The 24,293-nt window shown below is 46.9% G+C and overlaps 1 protein-coding gene across 1 annotated transcript in view; it reads left to right on the top strand.

Annotated features, from left to right (window-relative positions):
* The window catches only part of DMRT1 (doublesex and mab-3 related transcription factor 1), a 62,089-nt gene that overhangs the window by 11,548 nt on the left and 26,248 nt on the right, over positions 1-24,293 (top strand). Inside the window, exons 3-4 of the mRNA XM_075411163.1 lie at positions 11,801-12,084; positions 21,929-22,091. Of these exons, the coding sequence (XP_075267278.1) occupies positions 11,801-12,084; positions 21,929-22,091 (447 nt within the window). The remainder of the gene's footprint in view (positions 1-11,800; positions 12,085-21,928; positions 22,092-24,293) is intronic.

Genomic DNA, 24,293 nt, shown 5'->3' with positions numbered 1-24,293 from the left:
TCCCATTACACACTTCAGTATCATGTTGGGTGTCTGAATGCAATGAGTTAAACACTTTTAAATTTCTTCCTCAAATCAGGTATCTCAAGATAATAATAAGATGTATGCATATATATGCAGACGTAGTAGTCATGGTCCCAGCTGTTACGCTGAAGATTGATAATGGCACTTGTTTCTCATGCTTCTGAGTTTCCAAAGCACGAGTTTTGTGGGTCCTGATCCTATTAGCTGTCATGCATGCTAATAATTTTAGATATGTAAATAATCCTGCTGTCTCAGTTCAGCGTGAACAAACATACGCTGGAGCATTAAAATAGGGTCTAGCATCTTCACAGATTCAAAGCCATGTTCAAAGATTTTAAATGCTTTTTCTTTACTAAAGCCATTCTTTTTTTACTGATAAAGCTTTGAATACAGTCACTTTAGCTGTATAATAAGGACCAAAAGTGCAAGTAAGGAAAGAACATGCGTTGCCCCCCAGCTCACATAAACAGATCAACTACTCTGCTGTAGTCGGCGGCAGAAGATGTTGGAAATGGAATTTGCTGCTGTAGGCAGCTTATTGAGGGCCTGAAGCTTACATTAAGTGTGAAAATAAAAACTATTTTCTGTAGGTTTTATTTCTTCAGCTGTATTAGGACGATTGTGAAGTTGCATGCTAAATGTTTGCAGCAGATCATTTTTATTAAGTGTGTGCTAAATGTGAACAAAATATGCCCTCTCCAGTTCTACTTAGATCAGTGGGGGTATTTCAGCTCCTCTTAGCTGGAGTGGGGTTGGGGTTGTGTGTATGACTGGGAAACTTATTATGCCAAGCTGCAGTCCTCTGGCTTGCTTTTTCTTCTCCCAAATTACATTTTCCTTTGGGAAAAAAAATGTTTTGTGTTAAGTTTAAAATTAACTAAAAATCTTAAATTTGGGAGTTTTTCTAGTTCTGTGTAGGAATGCCCACACACAGAGTTAACCGCCGTTTGACCCATTATGGGATAATAATTCTACATGTGGAAGAAAGGAAGAAATGCTCAATAACTTTTCCTGATCTTTGGTTTGAAGAAGGGCAGATGGTACTGTTGTATATGGAGATAGTGACATTCTGCTTTCATTTCCAGCAGTAACTGAAATCAGCAGGATTGGATTACTTGCATGCGGTATTACAAAAAAAAAAACAACTACAAAAAACAACAGAAAATTTGGCTGAGGATGTCTCTTGTCCGTTAATGCTGATTTCCATTAAGTGTTTTAACACTGGGGAAATTGCTATGGCCTGGAAGCCATGTGATGTCATGCAAGTGTTTAAGAAAAGCGAGTGTGGTAGAGTGGGTGGCTACAAATCCATCAGCCTTACATCAGTTTTTGGGAAAACAGTGGAACAGTACACAGCAGACTGAAATATGCGGGAGAAGGAGAAGTGCAGTGGTTAAAGTACGCTCACAAAATGTGAATTAACTGAAGTTTATGGGTAAAAGATTCTGTCAAGTTAGTAATCTTTTATCGTTACGAAAATGCTTGACAAAGTAGCATATAGATGCAGTCAAATTCTGCAAAGAATTTAGTTTTTTGTATCCCCTGACATGTTGATTAGGAAACTGAATTGACAGAAAATCAATATTGTATGTGTTATGTGGTTTTAAGAACGATGATCGTATCAGTTTGAAAATGTAGGTCTGAGCGGGGAGTCTGATGCAGTGGTGCTTCTGGAGAAGTCTCAGAGGGACCGGCTCTTGGCTGTAGCTGTGTGGTCTTCCCATTGGTATCTTGGGAAGCAAGCCTGGAATCACCACAGGTTGTGTTGGTAGGTGATGGAAAGGTACATGGACTGGAGAGCAGTGGAGAAGACACAAGTGGACTGTGGTAGGGCTTGGCTAGCTGGTTAGTCATGTGCAAGCAGGAGCCACTTTAACCCATACCAGAAGTGAAGAACGGAGGAGCCGGTCCCTGAGAAGCATTGTCAATGCAGAGAAGCTGGTGGCCATGAGGGTGCTGTGCTGAGTGTTAGTGGTTGCTGGTGGAAAAGGATGATCAAGGCCTGGTACAGCCCTTTCAGATGGACCTGTGATGGCAGGAAGGAGGCTTGTTGTCTTCTGTGCCTGAAACTGGTGAGGTGCCTGTGGGACTAGTGCGACTCCTTCCCTGGTGACATTGTACATACGGGAAAAAGGTCTCTCTCTGTGGTGGTTATTAGGTAAGCATGCTGCACCAGGCTCAGGAACGTCACTGAGCCAAAAATTGTGGGAGGCTGGGAGAGGGCGTGAGAGAGGTACCATGTTTGCTTGCCCTGTTAGTGCTGTTCCCTAAGTTTCTCTTTAAAGCTGGTGGTGGGGACATAGCCATGGTCTGAACGAGCACACCTGGACTTGAACTTGGAAGGGCTCAGGCAGGAGATGCAAGAATGATTAGAAGACCAGAAGACACATCCCGAGGCGAGACGTGGCATTTTGTTTTGCCCTTTAGTGACCCCCTCATCTAAGATTTAGTTAATCCTCATATGATTGTTCCAAATTGCTTGTGCCTTTGCCAGACCAGATAAGCTCAAGTTGAAGTTTTCTGTGCGGTTTCATGGGATGGGTTTTGAGGTTGTGAACAGAAGCATCGCATGGATACAGAAAGTTCCATGAGAAGCTTGTGTGTTGGGTGTGTCCACCACGGGGCTCAAGCAAGAAGATAATCAACAGCCTCAATTCTAAGTTCTCCCAGATTTTCTTGAAATGCGCTGTGCTTGCTACTTAACTTTTATCCTAGAGTGCCTCTTTCTGGCCAATGTTGTTCTTGGTAAGATGTGCTGTCCCACTTATGACTGGTTTAGCCCCTTGTAGGTGGAACTGGAAAAGCTTATTCCACTTTGCTCAAATGATGACTCCAGCGTTACTCCTAGAGGGAAGAAAAAAGTGAAACTCATTCCTTCGGGGTGAAAATGAGTGTTGTTCTGGCAGTGGAGTAAACCTTGAGAAGCAGGAGAGCGCAGCCAGTGAAGTCTTGGTGGACAGAGCTGTCTCCTGCCCTGCCCCGGCTGCCGTTACACACGCTCCTTGCCAGTGATGCCGGTGATGAGCTGGCTTCCTCCGGTGAGGGGTGGTGCAGGACACCCCAGCTCTGCCCTGGCTGTCGGAGAACTGCGACAGGGAAGGTGCAGTGGCTGGTTGTTTTATCCTGGAGCAGTGGGAGGAGGTGAGAAACATGGTGGGAGCTGGCAGGTAGTAAGTGCCCAGGCAGGGCACGGCTGTGATAGGAGGTAGGGTAGATCAGTCCCTGTGCACTTCAGCTCTGAGGAAGAGGCCAGTAGCCTGCAAGAGGCTCAGAGTTGTTGGACCCTGCATTTTTTCCTTTTGTCCTTTTTTTTTTTTTTTTTTTAAAAATGTGTATTTCTGCTTTGAGGAGAAAGGCATATCTCTGCTGAGCAACTGTGTTCCCTGGGTACGGTCGGAGAGGTACCTGTGGAGTGCGGTGGCAGTAAGCCAGTTTTGGCTATGATTTATTCTCTTTAGCCTGGAGACACAGCTGCCTTTAGCCCACGCATCTGATAAGGTTGATAACAGATTTTTCGACCTCTCCCCTCTAATAGATGTTAGTCGGAGCACAGCTGAGCATCCCGGGCTGTTTCAACCTGAAGAAGGAGGAAAAAGAACCGCCGGATTTGTCGTTTCAGCTTGAGATGGGGTCGTAGCATTGTTAGCAATTGGGGGAGAGAGGAAGAAACACGCTTTTCTCAAAAGCTTTGGGTCAGAACAATGGAGAGGACTGCAGAGGTGGTTTTCTGTAGGTGAGTGAGAGGAGGACAGCCCCGTAACGTCTCAGAAACTGGGCTCCAGGACAAGGGTATGAGCACAAGTTCCACTCCTGCTCTGCGGACCCTGCTCTTCACCTGTATTTGCTGGCTCATCTTGAGCGCAGGGTGACTCTCCCTCGCACTGCTGTTAGGGTTTCCACCTCCCACTGCCCGAGAGCCAGCATAGAGCCATGGCCCAGGGTTGTGCAGACTGTGGAGAAACACGGAGAAGGGTTTTCTCTTCAGAGTAATGGCTTGAGTAGCCATCTCTTAGGGCCTGAATTCAGGGATGGTGTTAGGAGTCCAGGGTTCCTGTTTTTTCAGCCTGCTTTTAGGGAGAAGGCTTTCACTGGCAGATCTGAAAGGCCTGATACTGCATACCTCGTGCTACAGTAATTTGTACTACGCACTTTTAGTCCTAAGTGAGTATCTGATCCCTGAAATATCCTTTTATTTGTCGTGATGGCAGAAAAGTATCTCAGATTTTATTGTATTTGGGAAGTTTATTTAATCACAGAAGCATGGAAATTATTTTTTTACTAGAATTTGCTGAACAGTCATTTCTTAAATACCTCTTTTCAGATAGGGATGTGGGTTGAGAGTTTTATACATATAAGCACCTGAAAGAGAGGTTTTAACATAAAGCACACTCTGGAGTATATTGATAAAAACAGGACTAAGGGTAAAACAAAAATCAGGATGCAGGGAGTCAGTTCTCTTGTTTTGTTGGGAGCCTTGCTTCTCTGTACGGTCCAGTGAGGCTGTTAGCCGAAGCAAGTGGTACTGGGATGCTGGTCAATGTCTGGTCCTTTGCTTGGAGCTTGGAGAGCAGTGAAGACAAAAACCTGGTCCTTTGCGCACTCATGTCGGTATCCATAAAGGATAATCCCTGTGAATCTCATATTGGACCAAATTTTGTTCTTAGGAACCTGCACTGCATTGACAGAAGCTGTGAATTGCTGGGGGGGGAGGGGGGGATGGCGGTGGTTAAAGCCTCTGCTCTGTTTACTGAAGCAGCAGTAAATGGGCTTCTGTGGGAGGGAGTATGGCTCGGCAGAGTTACACAGGTGTGAAAACAAGTCGAAATGGTGGAATTGGGCTCTGTGGAGGGAGAGGAGAAAGAGAAAATGTGGCATTGGAGAGGAGAGCATCTGGGACCTTCTTCAGAACCTGATGTTGAGGCTTAGCCATGTGTTGCTGTTGTGTTCCTCAAATTCCCATTGAGAGACTCCAGCCTCTTCCCATTCCCTTCCTTCTCCTAATAAACAGGTTTCCTTTCCTCTTTTCATTTTAGATAAAGCAGGGAGTGGGAATAGGGAAGGTGTTAGTGTGTGATATTTTGTACAGCATCACTATGCAGTGTACAAATAATAAATCACACACTACATGCTTTGACAATTTACTGCTGGCTTTTGTATGTGCTGTGACAAGTGCTCAAAAGGTCAAAAAAGCTTCCTTAACAAATTTGATAAGATAATGCAGTGAGCTGTAACAGCATAAAGTCCTGGGGCCATAGACCAGAATAGAAGAAATAATTATGCATGGTAATGGGTAATTACCGATAATGGCCTTTTTTGAGGGTGGCAGAAAATACACAGCCCCACAGCCTTGCCTGGAATGAACATTGTCTAGCACATTAACTTTATAGCAAGCTAAAAGTTCAGCCCTGGAACCGAAGATAATCCACAACTTCTAATGGGAAGAGAATAGAAATACTCCTCTGAAAGGCAGAGCGAGCGTGCGGGTTTTGTTCCTCGGGAGGCAGAGTGCCTCAGCGGAAAGTAAGTAATGGTGCCAGCTTTCTTTGACATCTGAAGCAGCTCTGTCATGATTGTCTGGTGGGAGAAATGTACTGTTCCAGCATTCCTGATTATGGTGTTAGGGAGTGATTTCACACTGGCCTCATTCAAGGCTACTGTCCGACCTCAGAGCCAGCTATGAATTGAGCTAGCGGGTTGCAAGGCTTAATATTGCCAGACCAGTCAATAGGACTGTACTGATGCTTGATGTAGGAGCAAGGGGAAATTGTCAAGGTGCGGATCCAAGACTCTTCTGAGGTCTGAAGGCAATTGTTTCCTAACTGAAAAATTAATTTTTGGCATTTTAATGGCATAGCTGGCTCCTGTCGCAGAGGCTGGCTTGCAGGAAGGTATCAGCACTGCTGTAATGAAAACAGCTACTCTGAATTGAGAACTACATGAGATGTAAACTACCAGAAGCTGAACTCTGCTCACTGGGCAGTGGCTATGCCTTCCTGCTCCTTGAGTAAATGTGCTGCTTTAGTAGTCACAGTTCTTCTGCATTTTCAGCGGCGCGTCTGTGTACGTGTAGTCTCTGTAGGCATAGAAGAAATAAAAAGTGCTAACCAGAGGTGTATATAAGAACTCATGTAAATAAATGCAGGCAATGAAATTCTCTTAATTGCCACACTGCATATACAGAACCCCTTTTCTGAAATACACCGTCAGGTGGAGACTTATCAGCTGTTACGGCCACATGAGTAAATAGAACCGTGCCACCGCATGCTCCCAGACACTGAAATGTGACTGTATGTGCTATCCTAGTTTTTAAAATAGTTCCTGGTGTGCATCCGTCCCACGCTGACTAATATTCTCCCCCAGATTCCCTAGTGTGGTCCGGTAACCATTCCCAGTAGGCAATTTGGTGCTACCATCCTGTTGTAGCTGCTGAGAAAGTCTGAATAGTATGGAGTCTATGACATTTGACCTCAGCATCAGAGGCTTGCCCAGGCATGTTTAAATTACTGTTGTCAGTGTATAAGAAGATGTATAACTGGCCCTTAACAGTACCGGTAGGAACAGAAAATACTCCGTGCTTATATACAGAATGAGTGAATGTTACAGTCAGAACTTCAGTGTTTGCGTTTCTCGCTGTGTATGCTTAGAAACACGTTTGCATCTGTGAGATAGAGATGATGATGGAAATTCCTGTAAATTCCCTTAGATATCTCCTTTCTCCTCCCTAAAAGTTAGAAGGGAAAGAATGATCTATATACTGGCTTCTGCGTTGATTTTGCCATGCATATCCGCAATTCCTGTAAATCGCCATAGCTTTATTGAAGTAAATGGTCTGAGACTGGTTTACATTAACTGAGGACTGGACCGCTGTTTTTCACCATGCTCTGCCAAGTGAAGGCGGGAACCCCTTCTAGGTTGCTGAATGTATAAGACCCATTTATGTAACTGACCCCGAGAGCTCACCTTCCTTAAAAGAAAATCCCAGCCATCCTGAAATGAATTACTGGTTAACTACTATTAATATGCCATAGAGCTGGAGGGTCGTCTACAACACTGCAAGATCAATAACAGTATTTATCGTGCATCATATTGATCTTCTATGAAGGAGTGGGCCATATTTCATACTGTGTACATAGTGCAAAAAAAGTAGCATTGGTTCTTTACAGGAATTAGTAAAGACATAGAAAAGAGCTTGGAGATTCAAGGGCACAACTGCATGAAGGGATACTGTTTTCTCACTGCAAGAGCATTGCTCACACACGGAGAGCCCCTGATAGTCCTACATTGTAGATTTGGTCTTCCAAAAACTGAGCAAGAATTTTAACCATTCTCTTTTTTTGTTCGCTTTTTTTAAATTTCTGTTCCTTCTTGTACAGGTTCAGTCCCGTGTTTTTAATCGTGTCCTGTTTGCAGCTTGCAAAATGTTGAAATCTGTGGCTAGTGGCAGGGCAAAGACCCAGGAGCCCTTCCCAGTTTTTCCATGTAGAGGGTGAAGACAGCCAAGGCATGAGCCCAGCTCTTGCAGCAACCCTCTTGCTTTAAAGGGCAGGTAGAGGGACAGAGTGGGAGTCTGACAGTGCAGCAGCAGTTGCCTTGTTGAGAGCTTAATTCCTCTCGAAAATTGCTCCCCTTAGAGCAATGAACCTCGGGGCTGCCCCTCATGTGCAGGTGTTGTAATGCGGCAAGCCCTGAGGCAGAGGAGGACCCTCTCCTTGCCAGCAGAGCCATTCAGCTGTGTTGAATTACATTTGGGAAAAAAAAAAACACCACAACAGCTGAAAGCTGCTCTCTTAACCTTGGTATTCTCTCCTTGCTGGTGGAAAACACAGCTACAGGCTGACAGCTTGCCTTGAGGAGGATACCTTGCTCAGTGAGCAGCTGGAGGCAAGGCTGTGGGAAGGCTCAGCCTGTAGGTGAGAGTCAAGAATTACAGGTACAGGCCAAAGACCGACCAGAGGAACCCCAGTTAGTAAAAATTTAGTTACAGCCATTGCTTCTGATAGATCTCCTGTCTTCTCCAAGCAGTGTCTGTGCCTGAGGATGCTGCAGCCCAGAAGCAGTGTGGTTGCCCCCAGCTGGCTGGCAGACTTCAGCTGGAGAGAACTGGCATGGAAAGGGCAAAAACTCCTGTGGGCATACGATAAACATGAGATCTTCTCTGGCCAGGTATCATGAGCGCTTTGTTTATCCCTGGTAAAGTTTATCAGGGTTCTTTGTCCTTGAATTCTGCTCCCCTTGACACTTGGCACTTCTTTGAAGGTACCCCACGTAGGTATGGGCTGGTCTGACCTGCTCTTCTTCCTGAGCTTTCATTGGTCAGAAGAAAAAGTCAAGACTCTCAGGGCTTTATCCATTAAAAGCAAAACTCTTTCCCTTTAATGTATTTGCAGTTGTGTGTGTTCTATACATGTTGTATGTGTGTGGTGTACACAGTAGTAGGAGACGAGATGATTCAGCCAGGCTGGACAGGGTAAGAGTGTAGAGCTGGGCTGCAGACCTGCCCTTGACCCATCGTATGCCAGAGCTGCTGAAGACCTCCACTCTCCAGAGGCCTCCTTCTCTCAGGCTGGCTGGTTCGAGACTGTGAGGGGTTTAGAGTAACCATGGGGTGCTTTGACCTGGTCAGACCTGATATCCACCCACAGTCTGGATGGCGTGAAGCGACCTCGTGTGTGAGATGTCTCCCTTCTCCTGGATGAACCACCAAATCTCCTCCAGATGCCACAGAAAAAAAAGCGGAGACGTGTCCCAAAGCATGACATTGAAGAAAATCTCATCTCCTAAATTCTGGGGAAAGTGTGAGCTGAAGCATGTGGCAGTTTTCTCCTGCTCTTTGTTAGATGTTGCCAGTCCTTCCGTCTTCAGAAGCATCATGTGGCTTGGGATTTAGGGAAAATTAACTCTTCTGGCCATCTTTCCAGTGCTGTCACAGGAGTTCTAGTTCTGTATGGAGTTGTGTGTGTCTGTCCTTTCACTTGAACTTTCCCCTTTCCCATAGCTCTTGTTTTTATTTCTAATCTGCTGGGGCATATCCCTGTGGTGTGGCCGCAGCTCAGAAGGGTTGTGTGCCGTCTGTGTTACGAGGACAATGGATTCCATAATTCTGCATTTATAAGAGAAAAATGTGTCGGGCTGCTGGCATAAGTGTATGGCTGGCTGAATGAGCAGGTGACCAGCTCTACAGCCTCAATGTTGAGTCTTGAGAGGACAGCTGGTAGTACTGTAGAGGCCATTGGAGAGTGGAGGGACCGCAGAAGGAAAACAGAGGACTGTTCTGGTGGCTCCGTGACAGCCCTGAGGGCTGAAGCACTGGCTTCTGTTGCGCAGCAAGGTAAAGAGAAATGGGTGTCAGCAAATCAACTGTTTTCCACCTCCGGTGGCGAACAATGGTAACCTCAACCACAGACAGGAGGTGGAAAGAGAAAAGAAGGGACAAAAACATGTTTTATTCTCCTACTTAATGTAGCAGAAGACTGCCACTGCTGCTCTTTCTTCAGCAATGAGCTGTAGCACTACCAGCCATTGGAACATCACAGAGACATGAAGGGTGCTTGTATAATTTTGTGGATAGCTGTAGACAGGTCTCTGTTCTAGCCTAGCCCATCTTGTCCCATGTTAGGAAGTGTAGTGCATGAGACCTTTCCAAAAGCTGCAGCAAAACCTACGTTCTCCCGCTCTTCCTTTTGCCTGCAGACACCTCAGGGTGGCTCACCTTTCGTGTGTAGATGTAAAGAGGCCACATCTTCCTGGTGCTAGTGTTCTTGGTGGAAAGCGTCATCCCTTCTTGCGACGCACTGCAAGTGGAAAGACGCTGCGGAGGTAATTGCACATCTCTGCAGCATTGCATAGCCCTGCTGGAAGTTCTGCGGCCGGCTGCCCTGCGTGTCTCTGTCCCATGTGAAATCTGTATCCCAGCAGGGAATGTGTTGGAGGGTTTTGCTTTCGGCTTCTGTTTTACAGCATGAAAGGGGGAACAGTTGGACCACAGCTTTATTCAGGAGCTAAGTTTGGGGAAAGGAGTCAGGCTTGTGCTGTGATTTATCAGAATTGTTGGCTTTTCAGTGCCAGTTGTCTAAGTCCTGACTGTGTCAAAGACATGGACAAAAGGACTTGCAGAGGGGCCTGCACAGAAGCAGAATAATAGCAGTAAAAAAATTTCATAAAAATATGAAAGTGCAAAAACTTTGAACGGTCTTTTGCGGCATTGCAGACTCCTCTGCTCTGTGTGTGTATCTGAGAGTTACTCCCAATGAAAAAGGCTGGCTGGTTCAGTTCTCGCTTGCATAGGGCTGAGGGGCAGAAAAATCAAAGGCAGGAGGCACAAAACACTCTGTTCACTAATAAGTGGGTATGGTTTGTTGATGTCAGCAAAATGTCAGCAAGAGCTGAATGGGAGCACTGTATAATTTAGTGACCTGGAAGGAGACTATCCATGATTGCAGAGAGCTTTCATTACAGCTGAAGAAGTGAGACAGAGTTGCATTCTAAAAGGCAATAATTAGTAAAACTGAACATTGGATCCAGTATGCAGCTAATACACAGTACAGTGACCATGACTCTGAGAGGCTGTTGAATGCCACCGTATGCCTTTTGCAGGTCAGTAACCAAAGTACAGATACACCGAGAGAAAGACGCAAAACAAACTAGGCAACGCCTGCCTCATGTCTTTCTTAGGGCTGTTACTTCATGTGTGTCTGTTGTCCATGCTGCTTCATTTCCATACCAGTAGCCCTGGAGAGCTTGTCAGCGTGCTTTAAGCCACATCATTTTCTCCTGCATGCTAAAATTAGCCAACAGCATGGCAAGAGCCGGAGCTCCTTGCAGAAGGGATCATTATGCTGCAAACGCTGTAAGGGTTGCAGAGGGACAGGGTTACAGGGATGCGAGCTAGAAGCAGAGCTGCAGGGATGGTGGGATTTACAGTTGCACAGCTCGGCTGTGAAACAGTACCAACAAAGCACATTTCTTTTTCATCCTTGCAAATGCCACAAGGCACTGGTTGACACTGGACTGAGGAAAATGGGACTTAAAACATCTCTGAGAAGCCCTCCCATCTTAGGGAGCTGGCCTCCAGCCTGGGGTCACTCCAGGGTGTAGGCAGTAAGTCATGAGCAATCCCCTCATCCTCCTCCTCCTCTTTTGCCAGTGGTGCGTGAGCTTGTTCGGCTCTGTGATTTGGTAGATAATCAGGAGCTGGATTTGGGTATGGAGGCTGGGCAAGGATTGAGGGCCGTGCTGCTTGGCGGTGGCATGTGTGTTTCTGAGACACCTTAGATAATCGTGCAGTGCTTTACTTACTGCAGCTTCTCTTGGCCTTGTGGCTGTTTGCGCTTGCTAGAGGCACGTTCACAAAGCATCCTCTCACCTGCAGGACACTGGTTGGACAGGGGTCACCCTGTAGCTAAAGCCTTTCTGCTTTCAAGGGGTTAAAAGAGACTTGGCACACGGTTACAATTTAAGAATAATAGGGATCTGCATCCTTAGCTGGTGTAAATTGTCATCAGATCAACTGCTGCTGTGTGAGGACTCAGAGCATGGTCTTAACCTTGGTTTTGTCTCCTGTTTTGCAGCCTGCAGCGTGTCTAGTTGGTGGTCTTGGGCTTTGAGTTGACATAAGTCCACTTGAGTTTCCACCAAACATCCAGACGTTTTTCCCTTTCAGCTCCTACTTACTAGTCTCTGTCCAGCCTTCAGAAGTAGTAGCTGCTCGGATGGTGGAAGGTAATGGTCTTTTCATGGAGCCCCCTGTTTCATGACGCCTTGTTTTTCTCTTTTCCAGAGGGATGGATGCTCATTCAGGACATCCCTTCCATCCCCAGCAGAGGGCACTTGGAGAGCACGTCTGATTTGGTTGTGGACTCCACCTACTACAGCAGTTTTTACCAGCCGTCCCTGTATCCTTACTATAACAACCTGTACAACTACTCCCAGTACCAAGTGGCAGTGGCCAGTGAGCCTTCCTCGAGTGAGACGGGGGGTACGATTGTAGGGTCGGCCATGAAGAACAGCCTTCGAAGCCTCCCAGCGACGTACGTGCCAAGCCAGTCGGGAAAACAGTGGCAGGTATGGTGTTACAGAGGTGTTACACAGAAGAGTGAGGTGGGCAACAGGCTGTTCCTTGGGTCTGATTCTGCCCTCCTGTTTGCTGGTTTCATGGCAGTGCCAAACCAGAACCAAATTCCAGGGTGGGATTAGGACCCACGTAAGGGAAGATAACCAAAATGGTTGGTTATGATGCAGCGCAATGAAAGGAATGGTACAGGTATAGGTAGGCTGCTGCAAGCACGGATAAAGGGCACCCACTTGATTTTATCTTCTAAGTTACGTCATAGTAGATTATGGGCTGTTTTCCGGGAGAAGAGTCCAGCTGGATTATTCAACATAGCATCCGGGGAGCTTCAGGTGTCATTTCTGAGAGGCTTTGCTCTTCAGGAACCTGTTCTCTTCCATCTTTCACATGCAAGGTGCTGAAGTGAGCCAGGAGATCGTGCAGTGGGTTGGTGGTGGTCAGTTGAGTGTGACACGGCGTGTTGCTGATGGTGTGTTGTGGCAGTGTCAGCTCCAGGGCTTGCAGTTTTGTCTTTCGTAGCTCAGGTTACACGCTGTGCCCGAGAGGTTCGCACCAGAGCTCTGTGTACGTTGTTAGTCAGGGCGTAAAGCCGACCAAGCCCTCTCTAGGACTTCATAATTATAGCCTCCAGCTCAGTACCTGTTGGGAGACTGGAAAAAGGGGAAATCTGCCAAGGCAGGGGATTCTTGGCAAAGTAAGTGGAGCCATTTCAGTGACCCTGAGGCTGTTTGGTCTTGGGCTGCAGTGGTGCTTTTCTGTCTGAGGTTGAACTTGGGCAGCTACACCCGCTGAGTCTGCATACGCTCGTGTCCCTTGTCCAAGGGCAGGAGCAGGCAGAACTCTTCTGTAGAGCATCGAGAGAAGGCAGGCTGCCTTCTGCAAAGGCTCTGTTGTGAAACCACTCAACAATGAAAGGTTAAATGTCCACCAGAGCCTCCTTTCTGAAGTGAACAGATGAGTCGTTGCCTTTGCTGATAGAGAATTCCTCTAGCAGTCCTGGCTCAGGGACCAACTCTGAAAGGTCATTTTAACTTCTGATACCAAGGAGCTGGAACTAAGACCAAGGTGATAACAATTACGGTAGCCGTCCACGTCACCTTCAGTGAGGTTTTCCTGTCATTAGACACTTTTTCCATGGAAGGGTCTTTCTGAAAATGCAGAGGCCTCCTGGGGCAGCAGCTGGTGGGTCCGTGAATTTTAAGATGGTGGCTTTACAGCAGTATGCAAGTAGTGCTATTCCATGTCCCTGTTTCACCATGAGTACAGCTGTATGGGAAGAGACCTGTGTGTCTTCCTTCTGCTGTGTGAGTCCACACCACAAGAGCTTTCTTGTTTCAAGGAGTTGATAGGCTTCGCTGCAATCACCTTCAAATACGTGGAGCTACACCTTTTCAGTTAGGTTAGTTGACAGCATGCTCTCCAGCTGCTCAATTTGATCACCAGATGAGGGGAGAATTAGCCGTGGCAAGCTGGGGATAGGATTTTTTGCATAGTAATGAGGTGAGGTGCCAGCGCTTTTTTAGCTTTTTGATTTTGATTGATCAGGTTAACCTGGCACGTCATTGGAGAGTATTTCGGGTAGAAAGTTACTTCTTTGGAAGCTTTTGTAGTACCTGGCTTGTAAGAGCCTACTGCAGAGCTGATGCTTGGAGACACCATCACAGCACAAATGAGGGACGGCAGCATTCGTCTGGTGAAAATAACGTTCTTGCAGGCTGCTAGTCCCACACTTCACCATTCCTCCAGCCACTAGAGACTTCTGTGATTCTGCTTGCTTGGGATAAAGGGAAGTACATTACAAGTATTGACTATCCTAGTGCATAGCGTTTGAGGAAGAGACACATGAGAGTATGTTAAAATACCTTTTAACCTTGGAATGAGGACGGTGTCCTCTCAGTTCTATTGTCACGTACTGTCGTTTGAAACTAGACTGTATGTGTAAGAAGTCTTGGCCGAGAGGGTCTGTTGTCTCCCTGTGAGGTTGCGTGTTTCTTGTGGGACCTTTGACACCCCTTAAAGAAAGAAAAGCAATAATATGTTTTGCGTTCATTTTTCTCTTGGGGCCCTGCAGAATCTGTAACTTCTGCTTAAGTGCCACTCAAATCAGTGGGATACTGAAGAGGTAGTGAAGGAGAAAAAGAGGTTATTGTTGTCAAAAAGGACACTTCCACAAGCAGTCTCCAAGCACTGGGTGTTCATTCCCACCTTGTGGGGTGTATCGCATGGTTCCATTCACCTCCATGTGAATTTAGTGATTTACCTCATCAAAGATTTTAATTTCCCTGGCCAGAAGTTTTGTGATCTCTCAGTGCTGTTCTGGTGGGCTGTCTGCGCAGAGAGACCAGAGGTAGTGTTTTCTGCCTGCAGAAGTGATGTCTCCCCAGCTTCTAAATGGCCTAAAACCAGGACCCACCTGTCCTGTTCAGCAGGGCAGAGTGTAATTCAAGGTCAGTGTCATGTAACTTACAAGCTTTTTCTGAGGCTGATCAGCAAGAAGGATTGTTATTGCTGGAAGAGTTACAAATCGTGGGGTTTGCATACTGTTATGATAGCATAACATTGCGCAAATAATCATAAAAAGTTTTAGCGAGCGCTAGGCTAGATAATGTTTGATGGCAGTGGATGCAGTGATGCCGAGGTTGTAAAACACTGTGTGGCACTGAAGATGGTTTGTTGTAAGGGGAACAAGCTCTCAGCTTCTGCACGTGGTTAAACATCGATTCTGCACATGGAAGGTTACCAGCAAGGGAAGATCACAGAAATATGTTGTTAAATGGAGATGCATGAATGAGTTTTCCGTTGCAAGCATGGTAAGGAGTTGCAGGAGAGTTTCAAAGCATGATCCACAAAGAAGAACTGGACCTTGCTTCAGGGGGTTTTGCTGACAAACCTGTGCAGGCTGATTCTCTATAGAGGAAACACATAGCTATATCTACACAAGGATTTTTGCCGGACTGGCTGTACTGGCTGGGTTTATTTTTTACATGCACAGGCTTTCTTAATCAGTCTTCCAGCACAGGTGAGTCTGCTCACGTGACTGGTAGTGCTATACGTGTTTCGATCAAAGTTTTTGATTTTTGCTTCTTTACCAGAACGATAGCGGTGTGATGCCTGCTGTAACCGAATCAGGGCAGCTTGCTAAGGTGTGAGCCCACAGGAGGGTTCTTTTGTTGGTGTAAACCACGCATGTGCTCACTGGAAGGTAGCCTAGTTTAAGCAGTGTGGACAGGACCCTTCCCTTTTCCAGGCTCTGTTGGTGGAGGCTCATGTGCCTTAGAATAACTGTAACCACACAAGGAGAATTGCATACTTAAAGTGAGGTAACTTCTGGATGCAGACAAGGCCTTGAGCAGCCCAGCTGTCTGCTGTTGCAGAATTTAGGGAGCAAGGGAGAAAAGCCGGGGAGGAAACATGCGAGTGTGTGTGGGATGGGATGAGGATTAATGCATCATTGAGCTTTGGCAAATAAACTGAATCACTGAATCTTTAATGTATATTAATGTCAGATTTCATTAGTCTTTGTTCTTTGCAGAGGCTCGTGTACTTGATTGGATTTGTAGAGGTGCAAATTTTTTACGTATTTCTGTGTAGGTTTTATTCATTCGTATACAGTTGTCCCAGAAGCTTTATCCGTCATGATTTGATAAGCATAATGAAGATGATAGTTTTGGTTGAGATCCCTGCAGTCATTTATATTCTGCTGCTTTTGCCAGCTCTAAGGCAGCTAATGAGATATGTCTGGTGTTGCACCTGCAGAAAAGGCAAGCTTAGGTGAGAGAGGGAATACAGAAGATGTGGTGGTTAATGTGTGTCTTCTTTCACTCCAGTTCTGTGTGAGCGTCTGGACCCTCCCTTGAAGCTCTCACAGTTGTTGATTACAACAGGAATTTATGTGCATTCAATCCAATTCACAGTTGAAGGAGTTCACCAACGTTAGTACTGCAAGTCAGACCATGTTTGTGGGTGTACAGTGGAAGTTGGTGCTTCTGAAGCAGGTCTCTCTGCGCCCCGCGTAGGGACCGCAACTGGACGATGGTGGGGTGACTGCAGTCTTTGTCACAGGAAAAGTGAAACCAGGATGGACACGTCCGAGTCTAATCACGTTTAATTCTCCAAGCTGGCAGTGAAACTGCTGGCATGTGACCCACGGCACAGGGGTAATCGGGATTCCTTGTGAGTCGATGTCCTCCCCAAGAAGTGTTGAAACTCTTCTGGATCCTACAGCCAGACTGTTGAATATCTGGAAGATGCAGAATGTACTCACACACCTGGGGACCAATGGCTCTTTTCTTTGTTACTCCGGTAACTCCAGGGATCCTTCTTTGGAGAAAGGTTAAGGCTGGCCAGGAGGTTTTGGAATAATTTCAGAATTTAATGTAATTTCTGATTCATGCTCTGATGTGTCTTTTTCCCTTCCTTCACTTTGTATGCCTGCCTTTCCTTCCTTCCCAAACCAGTATTCTCACTTCCAAAACCTCAACTTCTTTGTTCTTTCCTTACACCGGTATAAAGCAAAAACCTGAAATAAGTACTGGTGAGAGTCAGACTGAGAAATTTTAGCTCATTTTCTGGTGAATTCTGGGAATTACATTTACCATTTGGAAGTGACATATTTAGCATTGCCGAGGTAGGAAACTGTTTTATAAGGATTTCTTAAAAAGTAGCAAACATATAAAACTGTCTTTTACTAAATCCAGAGAAGTGTGGCCGTGATAGGGCAGCTAGCAGTTTGGACTCTTGAGAATAGCTGCTTGCTAGTAAAAAAGGTTGCTCTTTTCAACTTCACAACCTGTTTCTAGTTTCTGGCACAGTCTTTTCCTCCAATAAGCCTGGCCTTGCTGCAGAAATGTGCAGTCTAACTCTCCAGACATAGGTGTAAAATGTGTGAGAAGTGTGTGTGTGTAAATATATACAGATTGTGCAAGTCACTCGACACAATCCCAATTTTATGTGTAAGCAGTGTATTATGTACTGTATTCATAACATACCCTTCACACTGCAGATTTATGCTAAAAGTATCCTAATGTTTCTGACAGCTCATGTGTGACATGAATGCAATCCATATTTCTTGGAGGAGCTAATCTAAGCGGTTTGTTTTCCGATACTGCTGATAGGGCTATATCTCTAGGTGTCACCGCAGTTGAGATTCTGATGGTAACATATTGTTTATGGGTCACTGCCTTTGTCTAAAAGAATAGGTTGGAACAGAATAGCAAAGGTTAATTAAGTTTGTCTATCAAGGAGGGACAGATATAGATGTCTCTTGTATGTTCAGTGCTAGAGTCAAAGTAAGTCAAGGCAGGGTATCATAGACTCATTTTTAACTCGTGCTGGAAAAGATGCTTAGCTGGTTTTAGGAGCAAAACAAAGCCACCTAGGGCAGCGTGAGTGCAGCAGTAGTTGTGAGGGGTCAGCTCATGGGCAGTAGCATTGCAAGGTGGGAGAGTCGTGGCAACCCTGGTTTACAGCGGGGGAAACTGAGGCAGGGAAGTGTTAAACAACGTGCCCGCAGGTGACAGAGAGGAGATGCCTGATGTCTGGATTTTCACGCTGGTGCCCAGCAGATGCCTTCTCGCCTCGTGCCAAAAACCGACCTCTGAATTCTATTGTTTGCAAAAAACAGCACATAAATGCAAAATGCAATTTTGCGCCCCCTGAAGCTGGCTTTATTTTTAAGATCAAGGCAGAAGGAAGAGGCTATGTTAACATTTTTAACAGAGTTTGTCTGGTGTTTCCATAATTACTGATTTTGGTTTAAGGCAGCTGTTGGTGAGTCATGGGTGAGACAGAGGGATGGAAAGCCTGAGTGGACTGATTTGGTCAAAATCATGTGGCACAGCAGTGGCTGAGCCGAAGGACAGTGCTTTGAGCTCTTCTGCTGCTCTGAATTTTTTGCAGCCTTTGTCACCCAGGATTAGCATCCATGACCTCCTCCTATGTGTTCTTCTTGGGAGTAAGCCCCATAGTCAGGATCAACTGCAAAATGTGAAGGTGGTGCTAAGAGTAACGCTTGCTCACAAGGAGATGGCAGCTTGCAGCTTCTGCAAATAGAAGAATTACCTGGGTGGTGCTTAATGTGAACAAATCATCTGGGAAGGGCAGGACTGTTTTGTAGTCTCTGAGGCTGGATGGAGAAGTGAGCCACCATTTCTGCCTGCCTTGCCTCTGTTCTGTCTCTGGTCTGGCCACCTGCTCTCTTCGGCTCTTCCTCCATGAAGATGTGTAGAGGTTATTCAGATGCTGCCAGGAGCTTGGAAGGAGGAGCTGGGCTTTACGCTGCTCTTCCACCAGCTGTTAAGAGAGCTTTTTCGTAGGAATGGTCTGAAATGATGCAAGAGCATTTTTTTATGCTTCCCTGGCTTTTGCTGCATATTCTGTCACCGTTGGGCACTGCTGTAGGGCCCCACTGACTGTTGTGCTTGGTGACAGACAAATCCTGCTTCCAGCGTGCCAGTTTGCGGATGAGCTGTAGCTGCCTCTTGGTGCCCCATGTTGGCTTTACAAGGGAACAGGGAAAGAATTTCCACTGCCTGCATGGTCTTTTAGTCAGGCCATATTTGTTTGCTCAGGAGTTACGAGCACCCCACTGTTGTTTGCGGTACATCCCTTAAAAAGTTACCGATTGTGCACTGTCTTGTACAAGTTAGAGGAATCCGTAAATGTTGAATAGGCCAAGTGTGCTTCTTCGGTGGTGCGTGTCTCCTGCTGAAGGGATTTGGTGAATCAGTCCTGCAGCTGGGGCAGGCACGAGCGATGTGTGGCTGGAAGGAGGTGCGCTGCGAGCAGCTCAGGTGTTCGTCAGGAGCTCAGCTGGCTCTCAGCAAAGAGGAGGTGCCCGCCCTTCCCTTCCACAGCACCTCCTCACCTAAAACACGCCTGGCTCTTACAGCACGTAGCCTGCTGTGGTACAAACCACAGTGCCCCGCCTGTCTTGGCCTCACTGTAGGGCTGGAAGGGGCGAGGGAGGCAGGAGAAGACACCAGAGGGCCAGGCATCTCCTCCTGTGATCCCAGAGTGACCCCAACGTTCCCCCAGGGAAGGATCCCACAACTGGCACCTTGCTGCAGCATTTGGAAGGCCGAACTGCCCTGGGGTAGAAGTAATCTAAATATTCCAGGGTCTCCCCAGGGCTGTTTTTGTCTCCCTTTCTGGCACCCAAAAATATGCAAGGACTCTGCAGAGCTGCAGGAGTTAATAGTAGTAAATGCCCCTTCTCGTGGGGTAATGATCTCCTAAGCCCCCTTTTTAAAGCAGCGCTAAGGTCAAGAATTTTTACGACTGGTTGTTTTTTTATTGTTACTGTAAAATAGGATTGCTCAGCACTATAAAAAGGAAACCTTATGGTTCAGATTTACTGCGGTGTGTATTCTAAACAGTTTAATAAAACAAAACCAAAAGCTTTTAGATTTTCTTCAGCGGTTAATACACAGCATATTCTCTGCAGAGCCAAGTCTCTGGCTGTCGGTCGAACTGTGGTTCATAGACTTGGTGTGGGTAATAAGATTATAAAACATGTCTCTTGCTAGCCAGCTACCACACACTAATAATAATAGTAGTAATAATTCATTGCATCCAGAGATTTTAGGTGAGTTGTTTTTTTAAGAAATGGAGAAAAACCCTAAAAAAAAGGTTTGAAAGTAAACAGGTCACTGCATCCACTCTATAGGGAGAGGAAACTGGCACGTGATCGTTTCAGTGCCAGGGAGTGATCCCTCCATTTTGTTACAGCTGAAATAATGCTGTCTCCCACAGGCGACCTTTTCTCGGTTGTACGCGTGGACACGTGCGCTTGCACAAGGGAGAGGTGGAGGTGTCAGCACCACAGATGCTGCCCACAGCCCTGCCCCACCGAGAGGAGGAAGATGGTGTGCGCAAAACGGCAGGCAGAGAGGAACTTTATAACTTTTTCCCCCCAGTACTCCTACAGCTGTTGAGCTTTGTGGATGTGCATATTCAAAACAGCCTTTGGACCGAGCTTTTGGGCGGTTTGTATTGCCAGTGCGTAATTTCAGGGCAGAGGCAGCCTGGGTTTTGCTGAGGGAGTCTGTGCAAAGCATGGATGTCTGTGTCCAAGAGGAGACTGCCCTTTTTCAGGACAGCAAACAGGACATCGGTGGCTCTTTTAAGTTCAGGCTTCCTTGGGATGACACGTGAAATTTTTTCAAGAGCAATTTACTATTTATCATGATGAAACTTTGGTGAATGCTGAACTTTTTCTGCATGCGTAGGGTGCAGAGGGTAGAATAATCACCTTTTAATCATTGCTTTGATTTATAATAGAAAAACTCCTTACTTTGGCAGACTAAAAGCATGTCCTGCTGATCCCTCAGCACATGTGCAAATACGTGCGACTGTGCTGCTGTCAGAACACGGGCAGAGGTGCACTTTGCTCCCTCTGAACAGCCACCGCTCGCTCTCTGCACTTCATCTCGCCCCAGACCTGGCTCCACATGGAAGGCAGGATATTGCCCTCTGTCTCAGAGAGCACCAGCAAGATTTTATGTGACTTGGGCCACGTTATTTCCAGCCAGGCGTAGTATTATTAAGGGGATCCCTGGAAAACAAGGGTTGACTGCATTCTGGCTGCTTCGCTGGGAGGTGGCTTCTTCTGCCAGGACCCGACCTGGGGGGTCTGCTGGCAAGGGGTGGCCACTGGGACAGCAGGTCCACCCCCTGCCTCTGCTGCTCCTCGGGTCTGAGCTCTGCGGCCTGGGAGGTGCTGAGGAACAGGGCTGGGAATTGAGGGGACTGCAGTGGAGTGGGCAGAGCTCCTCTAACTGAGGTGAGACGCGGCTGAAAAGGCCACCAAGCACTTCTGCTTGCAAAGACGATGTCTGATGGCATAACTGGATGTGCCTTACTGCTGGCCCAGCCTTTGTGCCTGGTACAAAACTGTGATACTTTTTCTCTGCCCAGAAGCTTTCCATCTTGCAATCATTCAGTGCCCAGCAGACTTAGGGAGACCAGGTAGCGTTACCTTCCCTGTTGAGAATCGTAATCTTGTGAAGTGTTTGGCTGCGTTTTTTTGGAGCACTGTAGTCATGTTACATTCTAGGGCTTTGGAATAAATAATAGTAGATGGTAGTTCTTTCATAAAGCAAAAATTTGAAAAACCATCACTGCCTCTCTGAGGAGATGAGTTGGGATGATTTCAGGGCAATGGAGTAGAATTAGCTTTGGTTTCTGAGTGCTGCTGACTTGCTGCAGACTGTGGCAGGGAGAAGGAGTTGCCTGGTGGACACAACACCATGCTGACACAGCGGACCTGCTGACTGGTGTCCAGCTGTGGCTCTACTACAGGCTTCCCGTGTAGTCTGTCCGCAGCTGGGTTTTGCTGGGTAAATCAGGAATATATTTTTCTATCTCCCTGGGTTGTAGTCAGGCATTGGAACAGGCTGCCCAGGGAAGTGGTGGAGTCACCGTACCTGGAGGTGTTCAAAAAAATGTGTAGATGCAGCACTTCAAGACATGGATTAGAAGGCATGGTGGTGTTGGGTTGACAGTTGGACTTGATGATCTCAGAGGTCTTTTCCAAGCTTAATGATTCCATGATTCTATAAACGTGATGTGTTTGTGTGTGTGCGTGGCTGCTCAGACGCTGTGGAGCGTGTCCCAGGCGAGTCAGTTGGTAGGACTGTCCCCTGTAGCTGCCCCGTGGATCCCTGGCAGAGCAGTTACCACCAGTCTGAGGTGGGTTGTCTCTGGGGAGGTGCAGGGGCTGCACCTGCACTTCTCCTCTGACCCTGGCCTGGTGTGTGCAGTTGAAGGGGTCTGGAAAGCTTCCCGGTACCGGGGCTTGGCTTTGACAGGCTGCTGTCGCGCTTCTCTCTCCAGCAGGTGAAGGGCATGGAGGGCCACCACGCCGTCAGCTCCCAGTACCATGTGTGCTCCTACTACCCGCCTGCATCCTACCTGGGGCAGGGGGTCAGCGCTCCCACGTGCCTCCCCCAGATCCTGACCTCTGAGGACATCCCCTCCTACTCGGAGTCGAAGGCGAGAGGTGAGCGTGCCCGCCGGGGCGTCTGGGACCGCCTTGCCCTGGGGCGGGCACCCGGGGGGTGTGGGCTGCTGCTGGGAGGGAAGCTGGGTGTTGGGAGGTGGGGGGGTTTCAGAAGGCTTGTGGGGCGGTGGCAGCGCAGGGCTGTTACTGTGCAGTGACGCAGGCTCGTTGTTCAGAAGCCGCGTAGTTCAGGAGCACAGTTGTTCAGCCTGAAGAGAAGGCTGCGAGGGGACCTAATAAATGCTTATAAATATCTCAAGGGTGGGTGTCAGGAGGATGGGGCCAAGCTCTTTTCAGTGGTGCCCAGTGACAGGACAAGGGGCAATGGGCACAAACTGAAGCACAGGAAGTTCCGTCTGAACATGAGGAAGAACTTCTTCCCTCTGAGGGTGATGGAGCACTGGCACAGGCTGCCCAGAGGGGCTGTGGAGTCTCCTTCTCTGGAGATATTCAAGACCCGCCTGGACAAGGTCCTGTGCAGCCTGCTGTAGGTGACCCTGCTTCGGCGGGGGGGTTGGACTAGATGACCCACAGAGGTCCCTTCCAACCCCTACTATTCTGTGATTCTGTACCTTTCCAATCCTGTGTATGTCCCTAGGCTGTACAGAGAGTCACCCGAGGGGCCGTCTTTGGTGCTCACCACCTGGCTCCCTCACTGCAACAGTTATCTTCACTTCAGGCACAGAGTTTTCTTTCCTCTCTTTTCTTCCTAGAAACGATGTCCGTGATTTTTTTCCACAGGCCTCCCACTGAGCCTTTGCTGTCCTCTTCCTTCCTGAACTGTGCATGGGAACTATTCCTTCATCCCAACCATGTTGTGAAGCCCTTTGCAGGCTTGCTTCCTTGTTTGCTTTCAAATTCATCATACCATGTTACTTGAATTTAAAACTACTGCAGATATTTTTTTATTTTCATATCCAGTGTTTCTTGGCTGTCCTAAGAATTACTATAATCTGCGATAATTTTGAGGGAAGCATTGGTGAATTTGCCCTGTGGCTTTGACAGTGTTTCTCTCGTTTCCTTATTCCCTTGCTCCAGCAGCAGGTAGAGTGCACGCACAGACGTTAACACGGCCCTGGTGGAGTAGACCAACTCCATAGAGCTGCTTCCCTGTCCCTGGAACAGGACAGTAGCTGATGCTAGAGAATCAAGAAGAGAAACAGAGAAAGAGTAGGGTGATCCTACCTTGTATGTCCAAAATCCTCACACCCCTACAGCGTTCAAAGGTGTCTTAAGATGTTGATTGCCTCTGAACCATCGTTTCACCAGCAGCAGACCTGCACTCTGTGGATTGAGCTAACCCTTCCATAAGCTTTTCACACTTTTTGTCTCTCTGTAGCAATTAATAATTTGGGGTTTAAATTTTATACGGTCTGTGGGAACTATTTCTTCTCATTTACTTTACACCTGCCAAATTTGTGTGTTTGGGGTTTTTTTTTTGCACAGTCACACCACTGGCAACAGCATCCATCCTCATTTGCTTCTCTGATGCACTTATACATCGAAATTGATCTTCTCTTCTTTGTATCTGATGGAAGGATGTGTGTTGCATAGGTTCCATAATTGTTTTCAGTCATGGCCTTTCTGTGGCCGATGTCCTGGTGCCTGTTGCGTTTGTGTTGTCGTGAAAATACAGTAGTTGCATCATGACAGGACCTTAAGGACTCAAATGAAGTTTGGCAAGGTGAGGTGTGTGTGGAGTCATACCTGTGGCTGGTGTAAATCAGCACTGAGCCCTTGAATTCAGTAACTCCAGAATGATTTATACTGAGGAGGTGGCTGCCCTTTCGGAGGGGCCGATTTTCTGAAAGTCTTCCAACCAACTGTGACATATCAGACAGATGAAGAAACAACATGTAGTGTGATGAAACCTGAGACTTTTCCTCCTTCTCCAGTAGTTTTAAATGGGTTAGAGAAATCAGTGATCCTTGGTTCATTTTCCTTCTCTTTTCTTCAATTTTATTTTCTTCCCTCTTCCCTGACCACCATTGAACGGTGACGTCTGCCTTTCTGCCCATTGGTCGGAGAAGCAGTTGGCTTTATGCTCAACTGCGGTTGACGCTTTTTCTTGCATCCATCACTACTAACTCACTAAGAAGTCTTACCAGTCGAGTGTTCTTACAAATAGACAAAAGACCTTATACCCTTTGTTCCCAAATGCACTTCAGTAATTTTTCATCACTCTAGAAAAAAGTTGTGCGT

The sequence above is a fragment of the Opisthocomus hoazin genome, chromosome Z (assembly GCF_030867145.1).
Source record: "Opisthocomus hoazin isolate bOpiHoa1 chromosome Z, bOpiHoa1.hap1, whole genome shotgun sequence".
Lineage (NCBI taxonomy): Eukaryota > Metazoa > Chordata > Aves > Opisthocomiformes > Opisthocomidae > Opisthocomus > Opisthocomus hoazin.
Note: the sequence above shows the minus strand (reverse complement) of the source record. Positions and strands in the feature narration are given on the sequence as shown.